Genomic DNA, 16,836 nt, shown 5'->3' on the forward strand with positions numbered 1-16,836 from the left:
AGTTTTTGTTGAACTTACACCCATACTGTGAAATATAAGTGCTAAGGGCGAGCACACTTCTGGAAGCTAGTGTCATCTCTCCATTTTCTAATAGTTATGTTGACCTTACGAAATGAAGAAAACAATTTCACTGATTAGTTGTTTTGATTTTAAAATGTGAGCATGAGATTGAAGGCAGATGGATAGACTGTGAAGTACTTGACAAGTGGGACTGGGCCGGGCCTTACAAACTCCAGATGTAGTTCCTCCACTTACTAGCTCTTGGACCTTGTGTGAGGTGTGCTGCCTCTTGGAGCCTTCTTTTCCTTGTCTGTATCAAAGTGTTAGTGATGTTTACCTGTAAAGGTTGGAGTGAAGATTAATCTCATTGTGCGTAATAAAGTAGCTTCCACAGTGTGTCACAAACAACAGATAGCAACTATTTTAAAAATTAAAATAATTTATTCATTTGGTACCTAGACATGTACCAGGCCTCGTTTTAGCTGTCACATACAGTTACTTTACTCTAGAATGAGATGGTGCCCTTAGAAATGTGGTGGTTTGGCACGTGTGCATTAGCTAAAGTTGTAAAACAGATTTTTACTTCTTCATGTAATGAAAAGCAGATGAGAAACAAAATGCAATAATTTTTTTTTAATATCCAAACATGACAGCAAATAAACTCATGTTTTTCAGAGAATAAGGCCCTTAATTAGATGGGATTTTTATTTGATTCACACATAATCTGAGGCCAATATTGTTTCTTTGATACATTCTAACCTCATTACTTTCTAATCTCTTATTTGCTCATTGGTTAATCATACCAATGGGTAGGTTTTATTCTGATAATTTCTATTTTTTATTGTTGAAATATAATTGATGTATGTTTTGTTATGTATATACAATGTAATGATTTGATATTTGAATATATTATGAAATCACCACCACAATATACCTGGTTAACATTCATCATCATAGTTACATATTTTTTTTTCTTGTAAGATATTTTTTAAAAATACATTTTTATTGGTTTCAGAGTGAGGAAGGGAGAGGGAAAGAGAGATAGAAACATCCATGGTGGGAGAGAAAATATATCCTCTTGCACACCCCCTACTGGGGATCCAGCCCACAACCTTGGCATGTGACCTGACTAGGAATCAAACTGTGACCTCCTAGTTCATGGGTTGACACTCAATCACTGAACCACACCAGCCCAGTATGATAAGATATTTTAAGATCTAGTTTCTTAGCAACTTTCAAATGTGCAATAGAGTATCATTACCGATAGTCACCAGGCTGTGAATCTCCATTCTTTTTTCAAATCTCAAAAGTAGATGACAAGGCAAAAAATACCTGGGGTGATAAAACTGAATATGAAATTAAAGTATCAATTGCTTGTTCTCATATGCTAGACTTTTTCCAAGCCATGGAGAAATACCTTTATTTTCATCTGGGAGTATCTATTATGTGAGCATGTGCCAAATGAACTGTAGAAATTGTGGCCTGCAAATACATACAGCAAATACACTTCTTGCCAGCTGGGCGTAGCTAAATGCACACCACTCTCTCTGTAAGTTAGTCATTAAAAGTGAACTTTTGCTCATTGGTCTAATGTACTGAAGAATGCTGATTTTCCTGTTTGACATGATAGTGAATGGTAATGCATTGTATAAAAGTACCTATGAAAGGATATTTTTATTTTCCCATTTAAAAAATCGATTCTGGTTTTTAAGGAACTTTCCTTATAAGCTGCTATGGGCTCTGGTGAAATCCATTCTGAAGAACCTAAGGCAAATAGCTTCTGAGAATATGAACTCATTAGCAGGCCTTATTCCTTTGGCTATATTTCCTGGTAATAGTTTTCTTTTAGATATGTGCATGTCAGATGGCAGTAGCAGTAAGAATTTTTCTCCTGGGCTCATTAGTGAACACATTCAGGATGAGAGAGAATGAGGCAGTTCAAGGAGTGATCAGTATCCTCTAGCTCTCTTCCTTTCTTTATCCTATTTTTTATTATGCTTATTGGGCATTCATTTTAAAGCCTGCATTTAATAGGAAGCTTGGCATATGTAAATATTTGATGTAAGTATTTGCTGGATGCAGTTTTAGCAACTTTATCATTGCTCTCATGAAGAAGATTGCAGAGACAATGTTTGTGCTGATTTAGAAATTTTAGTGAAAGACACATATCACATGATCTCATATGTGGGAATCTAATGAACAGGAGAGACTGATGAACAAATTAGATCCAGAGACACGGAAGCATGGGACGGACTGCCTAATTTCAGAGGGAGGGCAGGGGTGGGTGGGTGGAAAGAGGCCAACCAAAGAACTTGTCTGCATATATGATAACCCATGGACACCGACAATAGGGTGGAGGAGGCCTGAGTTAGGGGTGAGGCGGGCAGGGGTTGGCAAGAAGAGGTCAATGGGGAAAAAGGGGGGCTATAATGTAACACTTCAATAATAAAGATTTAAAAAATAATTTTGATAACCGATTGAAACGATGGTTTTGTACAATCTCTTCATTCAGGTATTAAATATTTATAGCACAAAAAAGGAATCTTGGGAGGGGGTGGCTTCTTAAAACCCTGCAGTGTATTAATTACTTGTGTTTATGGCTGTGATTTTCTTGATTTTTTAAAAATTTAGTACAGACTTTTAAATTCTTTAAAAACTATAAAATTTGATTTGAAAAAAAATTATATCTAGCCATCTATCCAATCTATCATCTATCTATCTATCTATCTATCTATCTATCTATCTATCTATCTATCTATCATCTATCATCTCTCTAAAATTTGTGAGTGGTATCGGCATAATCTTGAAGAATAGGCAATGCTGTTGACCATATGAAACCAGAAGTCTGCCCCAAAGTGCCCCGCCCTACAGCTGTTTGGCTCCTGTTAAAAGGGCTGCGAGGGCTCTGCCAACAGAACAAGTATATATAATCTCACTGGCATGGTGTTCTTGTGCCATCTGGTTCAGGGCTGTGGCCCCACACCCAATGGCAAATTGCCTTATTTTGGAGGAAGTGAGCTTCATTCATCAACCAGTGGGTATAAAATTCTAATCATTCCAACTATCCATGCCTATGAACCCTTCTAATTTACACAGGGCATGAGTCAAGAAACTAGACCACGTCTCAGAAAAATTGTGCTATGATCTTGACTCTGCCAGAGGCCAATTTTGTGACCTTAGGGAATATGTTCAATTAATCTGGGCCTCAGTTTCCTCATCTGCAAAATGAAGTAATTTGATTAAAGGCCTGCTTTGATGAATCAGTCAATGACATCTGATAATTTTCATAATAAAACAGTATTGCAAGGAAGTAGAACTACTTGGAAATGAGATTTTTGTATTGACCATTGACATTCACTGATGTAGTTTTTACCAAGTTTTAGAGGGTTTTGAGGGCATTGTGGAAACATTTGGGCAATATGTGGGAAATGGCAAATTCTTCAAGAATTCCTTGACTGTGACTTGGTCTTTGCATAGAGCCTAAAGATGTTGAGTAACTATTTACTTAATGGTGATTGAGTTTTTTTCTGTTGCCTAGTAGTGTAGATTTCATGTCTTGAACTTACCCTGGTCCTAACCATTCTTATTTCTAAACTAGAGGCCTGGTGCACGAAATTTATGCATGGGAGGAGCAGGGAAGACCCTCAGCCCAACCTGCACCCTCTCCAATCTGAGACCCCTTGGGGGATGTCTGACTGCCTCTCATAATCCAGGACCACTCGCTTCAAATAAACTATACGAAATTGGGCTCAATGTGCTTTGCTATTGAATATGATTATATTCACTTACATGTTTGTGCCATATTCACATTTGTAATATATATCTACATATTTCTCACTATATATATATAAAACATAGATATACTATATACATATAGAAACTATTATAAAATAATATTTTGGGATAATTTACTATATGTTTTTGCTTACATATCATAGTAATCCAAAATAATTCTGACCGATTGGGAAACCTGTCAAAAGGAAAATATATTTGGCCCTAGCTGGTTTGACTCAGTGGATAGACCTGCGGACTGTAGGGTTCCTGGTTTGACTGGGGTCAAGGATACATGCTTGGGGTTGTGGGCTGGATCATTGATGTTTCTCTCTTTCCCTCTCCCTTCTTCTTTGAAATCAATGGAAGATATATATATATATATATATATATATATATATATATATATATATATAATTTTTTTAAGGGGTAATATATTTGGAAAGTCTTGTGTTGTGAAAATTTTAAGGCATTTTTGGGGAGACTAGACCAGCAGTTTCTACCATTTGGTATTTTCATGTCTCTGCCATGCTTATTCAACTTGATCAGTGGACTGGCCCCCCCACTTCTATGCCCACATAAGGGACTCCTCTAAGGGACTCTTTTTTTGAGCTGTGATTGCAAATGGACTTGCCCCGGGGGTACAGATACTTGTTGGGAGAACCGATTTCCATTCTCCAGGCCGCCACTGACTTTCCTTCTCGAGTCTTTGCTCAAATGTCCTCATTTCAATAAGACCTGACACCCTATTTGAAAATATAAGTCCTCTGTACCCCACCCTCCTTACCCTATTCGGTTTTTTTGTTTGTTTGTTTGTTTGTTTGTTTTTCTTCTGCCAGATCACATCACTTTCTAACACACCACTTAATTGTTTATTTTGTTTGTTGATTACTGCCTGTTTTCCCTCCTCACTGATAATTTAAGCTCTATTCTTCCAAGGATGCAGTTTTCTCCTCTATTTCTTTCATGAATGGTTGTAACAATTCAACATGTACTTGTTGGATGTATGACTGCCATTGACATGTGGTATGTCAGTTTCTACTTCTTTTCTACTGCCCTTAGCTGTATCAAAAGGCCTAGGTCACAAGGTTAAATCTTTTGTTTTAGGATCAATGAAGTAGATTTTTCTGTTACATCATGAGTTCTTTTCTCCTCTTTCATTCCTTCTTTCTTTTCCTTCCTTCCTTCCTTCCTTCCTTCCTTCCTTCCTTCCTTCCTTCCTTCCTTCTTTCTTTCTTTCTTTCTTTCTTTCTTTCTTTCTTCTTTTTTATTTTTTGATTCTCCTTTTTTTGATTCATATGACAGATTTATGGTGTATGCCAAAAGTAGTTTTAGGTGCTGTGTATAAGAAAGTGGAGAGGTTGTTTCTGTATCAGGGAACTCATGCTTTAGTTGATGGAGGAGAACAAGCAATAAAAATTAACAAGCAATTGACTAAGATGATGTAATGTTGGATACTGGCCATGGGGGAGAGGGTCAGCTTTAGATGGACAAGAGGGCAGCTCTGAGCAGGGGGTGCTTGCGCTCCAGTTCCTACTTCCTTTCCTGTGCTTTCTGTGTTCCTTTTAGCTACATCTGAGACCCATCTCTACTGTTCTGGAGGAATGACTAGGGGAGAAACTAAACTAAACTAATAGTGGTAGTGGAGGATAATAGTGTCCCAGTACTTTCGAAAACCAAAGACAGATACTCCTTTACTATTCCAATTACTGCCACACTGAAAAAAGTTTTACAGTGAGCAGGAATAAAGTTGACGATTTCTTTATGTTACTTATTTTATAAACACTGTCACCAATACTTTCTTTGATGCAAATTAAAATGCTCTTTTCTGTATCTAATTTCCATGGTGATGGAGCATAAAACTCTATGCGTGAGTAAAGAGTTAGAGGTCATGGTAGTTACCCGTAGGATGCTTTAAACTTCCTTCATTCATTTTTATATGCAGAGCTACACACACAGAGAGACTTGATAGTATCTGTGAGAGGTATTCTTTGGAGTTAACTTAAAAAAGATGCCAGCATCATAGCAGCAAGAAAGTTTGGATTTAATTGGGTGCATTAAGTAAAGCTTGCGTTGTATGAATTTGCATTCTCAAATTCTTATTAAAGTCCCTTTTGTAGCAGAATATATATATTTTTTGGGTTTTAGAATGAATACATTATTTAAAAATTGCTAGCTTGTCCTTCCTATTCTTTGGGGATGTGACTGCTTCCATTCTTTGGCTGTAGGCTTTGCATTCCTTCGGACCACACAAGCTTCTATAACCTTGGCATCCAGGTCTTTGGACTATAAAATTTCATTGAAAACAATTAATGGAAAGCAGGATTAAAAAATAGCTGTTTTTAACATTAATTTGAAACACTGTATTTCAGTGTTATTAAATTATTAATGCTTTCATGTTTTAAAATTCATACTGGGAATCTTTTGAAAAAGATGTACCAATTAAATACATATGTAATTTTCATTATTTCATAAGTTAACATTTAATTTTCCTGATAAAACTTTGATTTTAAGATTACGGTATATTTAATCCTGAAGATTTATATAATCTTTTTTTTTTTTTTGCATCTAATTCACTGTTACATCTGAAAAGGCTAACCCCTGTTTTGTAAAACTACTGTTTGGAATTCGCTGCTGTTTTTGTAGATGGCCTCTTATTCTAAAAAGAAACTTTGCTTTTGAGCCTGCTTTTGCTTGCTTGAATAATGAGGAAGATAAACTTAGCTGTCTGATTTTATAGGCCAGAGACTAGATATGCCCATAATCTCAAAGCCATGCCAGGTGTATTTTTTTAATTGGATAGAACTGTGTTGTTTTCAAGGCCAGCAGCGAGATAACCACTAAGTGCACATAGGGCTGGCTCTTTAATAAAAAGAGAAGTTCTGCTTGTAGCCTTGCTTAAAATTTGAATTCATTTCTCTAAGCCCACTGTGGTGAATAGTGTGACTCCAGACTCTCTGAGCATTGCTTGATTTATTTCGGTTCTCTGTAACACATCCATAGGAAAATCAAATTTTGATATTCTTGTGGAAGAGTTAGACTGTACTGTGATGATATAGGCAGTAGATTTGAAAAGAATTAAAAGTTGTCCTTTATTTAAAAAAAACAAACAAACCACTTTTATACCTTTATTACCTTTATCTAGATAACTAGACTTCCTTTTTTTTTCTTCTTCTTTTTTTTCTTTCCAGAGGGAAAGGGAGAGGGAGAGAGAGATAGAAACATCAATTATGAGAAAGGATCATTGATTGACTGCCTCCTGCATGCCCCCTAATTGGGGATCGAGTCCATAATCTGGGCATGTGCCCTTGACCAGAATTGAATCCAGGATCCTCCAGTTCACAGGCCAACACTCTATCCACTAAGCCAAACATGCCAAGTTGAAAAATGAACCTTTAAAGTTAAGTAGCAATAGAAATGCATATGACCCAGTGCCTTATTCTTAAATAATTGTTCTTTTTGTTAATTTCTGTAATCTAATTTTTTTTGTATTAAAAAATGTACCTTGCCTCTGCTGTTTATTAAGCATCTGACCTTGAGTAAGTTAATTTATTTACTAATGCCTTGCTTTCTTCATCTGTTAGATTGATAACCACTTCATGAGTTTATTTGAGGATAAACGAATTATTCATATAAAACATGCAGTACCTATTATAGTTCCTGGCCTATAGTAAGTACTGAAACAAATTATCTGCTATGCTGCTGATGAAGATAATGATGAAAATGGTGACATCTTGTTTTATGGATACACTAGAAGCCCAGTGCATAAAATTCATGCACAGGTACAGTTTCTAGTGGCTGCCAAATGTCAGCTGGTGCCTCCCTTCATTCCACACCATCCTCTGCTGGTCAGTGTACATCACAGCAAGCAATCAAACTCCTGGTCCATTGAAATCCTGAGGGGACACTTTGCATATTAGGCTTTTATATATATAGATTGCACCAAAATTCAAGGAGTTGAGGTCTACAAGGAAAATTCTAATTTTCCATTTACTTCCATTTTACAATTGTTCTTGTTTTCTACTGGGTAAGATTATTCTTTTGAAAATGTGAAGCCACACACACACACACACACACAAAATACAGTTTCATTACTGAGCCTGTGATTGTTACCACTGTTAACATAGCCCTTCTCTAGACATTGGCCTTTTGTTGTTGCTGCTGTTTATATTTGCAGTGATTTCCTCCCCTTTGTCACCATTGGGGGTATTTTTTTTCTTCTTGGACAAGAAGGGTTTTGTTTAGAAACCTCCATGTTTTCCCTCTTTGATTATTGATATAATCTCAGTGCTCCGTAGTCACAGCATTATGGTAACTGGCTTGCCAGCCCCTTCCTCTAGGCATTGCAGATGGAAAATTGTTGTTCTTCAAAACTTTGGCTAATATGGACTCTCTAAGGTACAGGGGCAAGTTTCATGTTGTCTACGCACAGTGAAGAATATTTGTGCCTGTTTAGAACAATTTTTACATCGATCATTAAAAATACCCAGTGATTGTGATCCCACAATGCATATGATTTAGTTTCCAATTTCAGTTCACTCTTGTAGACTGGTTAAAATTCCAGTAGGCTTTAAGTTAACTGTGCATTATTGAAAAAACAGATAAGTTACTATCTGTAGTGGAGGAAGCAAAATGTATATTATGTGATCTTTCAATATTTTAATGATCCTAGGAGTGTAAGTAATAAGATTTATTGCATAGCACATATACTAGAGACATTTTCAAAGTAATTTAAAAGTTATATGTATTAGAGAAATTTTTGCAATATAAAGGTATATTAAATGTCACAATCATGAAAAATATAATAAATTTTTCCAAGTGGATTAATTATCTGAACCATTACACATATGTGAACATCTTTTTATGTTTGATCAGTTTTATTCCTGATGATAATAAAAGCAAGTAAATGAAATGCAAAATCTTGACTGCGAGGTAATGGTTGAAATTTTCACATGCATAAAGCATATGGGTGAATTTATGGCCTTATGATGGCTGTCGGCTGCTAATACTGAATGTATATTCTTATAGAGATCTATAGCATCATGGCCGAAATCCCATGGGCACAAAACTCACAACGGGTATGGACTGTGCATGTTGAGTTACCTCTCTTGGAGATTGCTTTCAAATAGCTTATCTGTTTTTGTTTAGAATTTCCTGTCTGCTCACCACTGGCCTACTCTTTCCTCCTTTAGAGTTAAAATGCAGCCTCAGTGTGCAGTAGGGAAGCTTACAATTGCAAGCAGTCTCTTTATAGTCTGGCACCCTGTCTCACTTAAACATTTTTTGGAGAGGGCTGAATATATGATTCCAAAATATATAAAGTTATTTTTCCCTTTGATTTAGTTCTGTAAAACTTTTAAAATTTATTTTCTTTTTATTACTTTTATTGTTTTTTTATTAATTATTTTCTATCACCATTTATTCCCTCCATGCCCTCTTCCACCTCGACCCCTCCCCCCCATCTCCCTACAATCACCACATTGTTGTCCATGTACATGAGTTCTTTCTCCTTTTTTCTCTTTTTCACTTAATCCTGCATCTCTTCCCCATACCCCACCTACCACCAGAGCTGTCTGTGCTCTCTAACTGTGAATCTTCTCTATTTTGCTTGGTAGTTCAGTCCAATTAAATTCCACATATAAGTCTAATATTTTTAAGTTCTTTATTCTTTAGAATCAAAATTAGATTTAAAAAAAGGTCTTAGTTTCAACTCCCATGCCTCATTTTCAGAACATCTCGTTCCCACAAGTGTGTCTGAAGGTGGAGTGTATGTGACTTAACAACCCCATCCTGCTGCAGCTCATGCTGCTCCTTCGCCACTGGTCAGATCCAAAACCCTTGCTCTTTCCTGAGTTTCCCTATTTTATATCTGAGTCTTTGGTTTCCTTCTCCCTGTTCCTCTTTCTAGGCAGGAAGAGAGCTATACTTTAACCAGTACTTCTGTTGTGGGGGTAATTGTTTACTTAAGACTTAGCTGATAAAATCTGCTTCTAGAAACTTAATGTAAGAGGAAAGGTGACAACTTAATAGATGTCACCTTTTAAGTAATTGAATATAAAAAAGCAAACTCTTTAGAATACATCATCTTCTATAAACATGTTTAAAATCAACAGATTTTATCTACGGTACTGTAATGTGTAAAAAACTAACTCCATGGAAGTTAGTAGAAATTAATTACATGGAACTCCTATTGTAAGAAGGCTACTTTTACAAGGAAGGAAAATGTAATACTCCATAGATTTCAGCCTGAACTTTTGGGTAAATTTGGAGAAGCATATCATTCGTAGCATGGCCGTAGCAGAAAGATTCAGTTCCCAGAGATCACTGGGAAAGTTCTTTCTGGCTCTCTTTTCTGTATTGTCTAGTGGGCATTGCCTAGTGTTTTGTCTACCCCAGTAATATCCCTATTTAGAATTTAGTTTATTGTTCTTAGCTCACTATTTATTTATTTATTTATTTATTTATTTATTTATTGTAGGAAGCAATTTAAACAATCTTTAGAAATTTTTATTTACTTATTTACTTATTTATTTATTTATTTAATAATTCTTTATTGTTGAAAGTATTACATATGCCCCCCCAGCCTGCCCCACCCACCTTGCCCCAGGCCTTCACCACCTTATTGTTTGTGTCCATGGGTTATACAAGTATGCATACAAAGTCTTTGGTTGATTACCTCCACCTCACCCACCCTCCCCATCTTCCCTCTTGATATTCTGTTCTCTGTTCCATGCGTCCATGTATCTGGATCCATTCGTTCATCAGTTTATTTTGTTACTTAGATTCTACATTTGAGTGAGATCATGTGATACTTGTCTTTCTCTGACTGACTTATTTCCCTTAGCATGATACTCTCCAGGTCCCTTCATGCTGTCTCAAAGGGTAAGAAATTCTTCTTTTTCACTGAGGCATAGTATTCCATGGTATAAATGTACCACAACTTGTTTTATCCACTCATTTACTGATGGGCACTCTGGTCTCATCATCTCACCTTGTATAGCACAATCACTGTGAGTTGGAAAAGTACTCTGATTAAAGACTCTAATTGATGGGTGTCTTATGCTCCTCTTACCTGGTTGTATAAACACTGCTCACTTCTTTGTGATCCATATCTGGGCAATAAAATCAGGCAAAGTGTCCTAATAAATTTCTAGGGTTTCCATTTATAAACCTAGTATTAGAAGCAAAAAGGAATTCCTTTCAATTTGTTTGGAAGAGCTCTTCATATACTCTATAGAAAACTTAACTTTTAAATGTTAAAAACCTAGCTAAGAAAAATTCCTTTGAATTTTTAAAGACTACTACTTTATCAAGTCAGATACTGAAAAGCTATGTACTTAGGCTACACTTCAGTAGCATATTGAATACATGCTATAAAGGAATCATTATTAACTAGAAGCCCAGTACATTAAATTCTTGCACTGTGGGTGGGTGGATGTCCCTCATCCCAGCCTGTACTCTCTCCAATCTGGGATCCCTCGGGAGATGCCTGACTGCTGGTAGCCGGACATCCCTCTCACAATCCGGGACTGCTGGCTCCCAACCACATGTCTGCCTGCCAGCCTGATCACCTCCTAACCACTTCCTTGCCAGCCTGATCGATACCTAACTGCCCCCATGTCACTCCAATTGCCCCCAATTGCCCTCTCCTGCTGGCCAAATTGCCCCTAAACTGCTCTCCCCTGCAGGCCTGGTCATCCCCACCTGCCCTCCCTGCTGGCTGGGTCACCCTTTACTTCCCTCCCCTGCCAGCCTGGTTTTCCCCAACTGCCCTTCCCTGCAGGCCTGGTCACCCACAACTACCCTTCCCTGCCAGCCATCATGTGGCAGCCATCTTTGACCACATGGAAGTGGCCATCTTGTGCAAGGGCGTGAGGGTCAATTTGCATATTATCTCTTTATTATATAGAACTAAAGGCCTGGTATACCAAAATTAGTGAACTCGGGGGTTGGAGTTCCCTCAGTCCGGCCTGCACCCTCTCACAACCCAAGACCCCTCAGGTAGGGTCCCTAGGCCTGGCCTGAGATCAGAGCCTATTGAGGCTTTCCTTCCCTTGGCTGCAGGCAGCTGGCCCCACCCCTGCTGCTGCCACTGCTTGCCATCTGTGCAGCACTGCCCCCTCCCTCCCCTGTCACTGGTGGCCTCCCTCTGCAGGCAATAGGCGTGGGGTGTGATTGGCCAGCCGCACACCTCCCACAGAGTCACTGCTGCCAGTGAACTGAGCCTCCCTCTTTCTTTGTTGGGTGGTGGAGCCAGTCCTGTGAGGGGCTGTCTACCTACCTGATCGCCCCTAACCACTCACCTGCCTACCTGATCGCCCCTAACCACTTGCCTGCCTGCCTGATCACCCCTAACTGCTTGCTTGGGGGCAGGGCTTGCTGGGCTAGGGGCAGTGGTGGTTCTGGTCTCTGGTCATTCCGGTCATTATGCTTATGGTGGCTTGCCTATTATTATATAGGATGGTATGCCCTGGACTTGTTAATATTATGAGACATTAAAGAGGAGGCTGTGTGACAACTGTTTCTATTAGTTTTTTGTAGAATTGCACTTAAATTCTGTGGGTTATGTTTATTTTTAATACTTTATAAAATTCATGTAGTTAAAAACTTAGAACTTTATCCTAGAAGAATTTCCACTTCTTCTCAGGAACTGGTAGCCCTTTATTGGAACAAAAGTTTCCCAGTTTTAGAGGCTTTCTAAGAATCTCAGAACCACATGGATTATAGCTTGGCTTATTCTGGTAAAAACCTTACTAATGTTATATCCCCCCCATCCCCCCCAGTTCATTGGTTATGTTTTTGTCTCATCATTATAATCTTTCCTTTGCATATTTTTTTCTGGAAATGGGCAGTGTACAAGTAACTGAATGGGCTTCACTATTTAATTCTAAACTGTGATATCAGAGTATCTAGCCACTTATCAAATTGAGAAAAAAGTTCTTTTCCTTAAAAATTATACTCTTAAGTAGTTAAAAAAAAAATACTTGGGGAATCTTCTAAATTAGCACCCTGATTGAGTGAACCCGCATTCAACTCTGACAGTTTGAGTTGCAGTCATGGAGACCAATCGTGGAGCGCTCGCTCTCTCTCTCTCTCTCTCTCTCTCTCTCGATATCACTGAAAATCTTAGTGTGAGGATATGCAGAGACCATGGAGAGCCAAACAGGCACAGGGCTCAGTGGTCACCCCACTTCGTCCATATATTCCAGTCATAGTTATTCCTTTTGATATCCCCCTGTAGTTTTGGGGTCTTAGTTTGAACTTCCAAACCTCAGTTTCACCAAGTACCCTCAAGAGTACCTTCCTTTTACAGAGTATTCTGGGATTACCTAAATTGTAGGTTATAAAAAATTCCTTAAATATGCTTTTCAAATAGCAGAGCGATTTTTTTTTATTACAATTTACCTTCCAGGATAATTGATAGACTATGTATAATTTGGTTTACTTTGATTTACATGAAATAGGATAAAAATGCTAACTATTTATCCAAGTAAATAGATAACTTTTGAATTTGGTGCTTAGAAATAGTATCACTAGAGCATATTTTTAATGAGCCGGCTTATTTATTTAAAATTAAAATGTAGTTTACCTTTTTGAAAAGTTTTGAAAAGTAAAACCTTGTTGATGGTTCTACTACAGGATCCTGGTTACTGGGTGAAGATTCATCACTTAGAATACACAGACGGAGGAATCCTGGATCCAGATGATATCTTGGCTGATGTCGTGGAGGACAAAGATAAGGTAAATGACTCTAAAAATGTTCTTCGACGCTTTCCTCTATAGAGCTGTGTGTTTTCCAGAGGGTGAGATCCTTAGCAGACGCGGGTGTCAGTTATTATTAAAACATACCATCTGTTCAGGTTTTACCTGGGCAGCCCATAAATCAAAGTTCTCCATGAGATACTTGGGAAAATGTTGTCAAGGTTTGGAATCTGTTCATGGTAGCCTAATGAGCAGACTCTCTCTTCCCAAGAGCTCCTGCTACGTCTCAGTAAATTAGTTTTAGGCTCTGAAGCTGTTGGAGTCATCACGGTCATTGTTGTCTCTTGAGTTTATACTTGGCCTTTGCTGAATATTCAGTTCAATGCCTGCCTGAGATTTGAACATGTTTCAAAAGATAGAATACAGTGAGAAGGAAAGTCATAAAGAACTACGGTGAAAACTTTTCCTAAAGTAGTTGCACACAACTCTCTTCCCTGATCCTTTTGCTTTTATTGCTAACATGAAACACTAGATTGACTAGTCAAAAAAAGTTGGGCATGTTTTGCCATCTATTTGGGAATCATTCCATTGCCAATCATGTTTTCATAGGATTTTTCTTCTGACACTAAGCTGAAAAAGGTATAAACTAAACTATTCAGTTGCAATAAACTGGATGATTGATGTTGAGGCATTCATCGTTGATCAATTCTTCTGTGCTGGCCTCCTCTTCTCAATGGCGAATATGTCCTTCAGAACTGAACTGCAGCCCTCCCTGAGAGAGCCTTGCTTCAGTTTCCTCTGCTGTGCATCCTTTGTCAGTTTATGTCTGTGAACATGTTTCTCTGCATTGCTTATTGCAATCTCAGGTAGGGGTGTGCGTGTGTGTGTGTGTGTGTGTGTGTGTGTGTGTGTGTGAATGTGTATTTTAACCAACTGAGATATAAATACGTGATTTATTGAACTTAGGTAAAATTTACTTTTTCCCCCATAAAATCTTTTTTTTGACTTTTCACATTTAATTAATCTTTGCAGACATTCTGCCCACTTATTTTTCTTATTTTCTGTTGGGACTGATTAGTGGTGTTATTTTCCGTTGGGACTGAGCCTTGCATTGTAATTAGTGACTTCATAAGGGACTTATCTCCCTAATTCGATTGTAAGCTCCTGGAGGACATGAACTAGGAGATTATTTTATTTCTTGTGTGTTTCTTGTATCAATGATATCTGGTACGATATCTTATTCAAACTTGATTCTCGAAGAATACTTACTGAAAAAGAAATCTTACTGTCTACAGTTGACTTCTGCTGAACATGGTTTCAATGCACACTTCTTGTTTGTAGCAGGATCTCACAGTATGTAATCCTGCATATTTATGCTCATAACTTTAAAGGAGGACTTCCACTTCTGCATTTTATCGTTTTGCTTTCTGCTGTTTCCTACAGCCATCTTCTTCGTTGGAAATATTCTAGGCATTTGGGTTGTTAATGAAGAAGGTCTTCCTGTCTCCAGTTTCTCTGTTGTCTAGTGTATTAGAATAATGGAGAGCTGAAAAGTGGCAAGTTTAAGAAGAGCCAGAAGAAAATGCCTCACCCCAGTCTCATACAGGACCTCATTACAGGAGGATGTTCCTGTGAACAGCGCCCAGGGACATAATTTTTCCTATAGAGCTCTTCCTTTTAAAGAAGTAATTTTAACTGTCTTGGCAGTGTGCATAATTAATTTACTAGACACAGAAACAGCAGTTTTGTATGTAATCTCTGTTTTAAGGGGCTTCACCATCACTACTAAGAAAGGTGAAAAATTGGAATAATCAGTTAAAATCCTAGCAAAGGATTAGTGTTGTTTGGGTTCAGATTTAGTGAATCCTATAATACTCTTTTCTCTTCTACTGAAGCCTAACTTGTATCGTTCTGAAGAGTTGATGGGAAGTTCTACTTTTGATTTTTGTCAGGAAACACTGTACTCCTATTTCCTTCTTTTTTACAATAATGTCAGTGAAAAAGAGAGCATCACTAATTTTTTTTCCTGACACCCTCTCTACAGTCTTAAGATTTTTCTCATAGACTTATTTTTGGCTTTCACTAAATATTCGCCTTAATGTCTGAGATTTGAATATGTTTCAAAGTAGAGAATACATGGGGAGAAAAGTCTTATGGTGAAGATTTTTCTTAAAGTAGTTGCACACAGCTATCTTTAGTGATCTTATCTAGTATGCGAAGCAGATTCTGCCAGACTCCATCTTTCCTGATATTTTTTGTCACTTAGATTAAGAAGTATTTATAAGCGATGCTTCAGGACATGTGACATGCATTTAGTGACATGTGAAATTCACCCAAGATCCCTTGAGATATATTGGGCTTAGATGAAATTATAACTCACCTATTTTTAAAGTTGCTGTCTGATACTTTCTTGTATTGAGAATATAGACAGAAAACAAGCCCAAAGAGCCATGATGGATGTGCATAATCCTTGTGCCGAAGTCCACACATCTAGGAAAGACTCACTCCAGGTGAAAAATTCTAATTAGGAGATAGCTTAGCTGGAAAGGATGAAGCGGCAAAACCAGAAACGGAGTTAGAGAGCAGAGTGGGCTGAGGCCATTTAGTTAGTATACAGAAGGCCATACAGCACACTTCTGAAAAGATTAAAATTACAGGATACATGGCATTTACTTAAAACCAGGCAAGGGCTAATATAGCTTTTAGTCAGTTTTCTAAAGAAAAGGAATGACTTTCTAAACATGGGCACTAGAAGTGATTTGTCTTTGGTCTTACCTCTCTGAATAACTTTGGCCAACATACAGTATGGTGCATGCCATTCATGGGGTCCCTCTGGGAGTTGTTTGTTTATCTGTCTTTTGTTTGCTTTCTCACTCGAGCCCCTTCACAGGGGAATCGGGTTTTTACAATGATGCACTATTTCATCTTGTATTTTTTCAAAATATTATTGGAGCAGCTTTGGAATTTTGCGTAAGATTTGTGCTGAAACTTAATTATCCAATTGTGACAGGTTTTTTTTGTTTTTTTTTCTCTCTCTCTCAAAATTCTTCATTTTTTGGTATCAGTCTGATGATTTGATTTTAGCCGCATTTGCTGCTTACAGGAGGCAGCTCTCTGGGATAAATATCTAAGAATTTACAGCTTTACACTAATGTCTCCTTTCTGGATGCCCAAGGCTACCGACTGAGTTTACCTAATAACAACTACTTAATATTTCATTGAGCACTAACAGTATCTCAGCATGTCTTTGCACTTACATATTCTAGTTTAGAGTGACCCCGTGGGCAGGAGCTATATATTACCCTGTTTTTAATTTCGGAGGACAGCCACAGAAATTCTAAGCGACTTGCTGAAGACCACGCT

General features: G+C 37.7%; 1 protein-coding gene across 1 annotated transcript in view; it reads left to right on the forward strand.

Moving 5' to 3' along the window:
* Positions 1-16,836, forward strand: part of PARD3B (par-3 family cell polarity regulator beta) — an 861,040-nt gene that overhangs the window by 84,456 nt on the left and 759,748 nt on the right. Inside the window, exon 2 of the mRNA XM_084892180.1 lies at positions 13,411-13,512. Coding sequence (XP_084748306.1) covers positions 13,411-13,512 — 102 coding nt within the window. The remainder of the gene's footprint in view (positions 1-13,410; positions 13,513-16,836) is intronic.

This window comes from Pipistrellus hanaki (genome assembly GCF_964339955.1).
Source record: "Pipistrellus hanaki genome assembly, chromosome: 8".
In the NCBI taxonomy this organism is placed as follows: domain Eukaryota; kingdom Metazoa; phylum Chordata; class Mammalia; order Chiroptera; family Vespertilionidae; genus Pipistrellus; species Pipistrellus hanaki.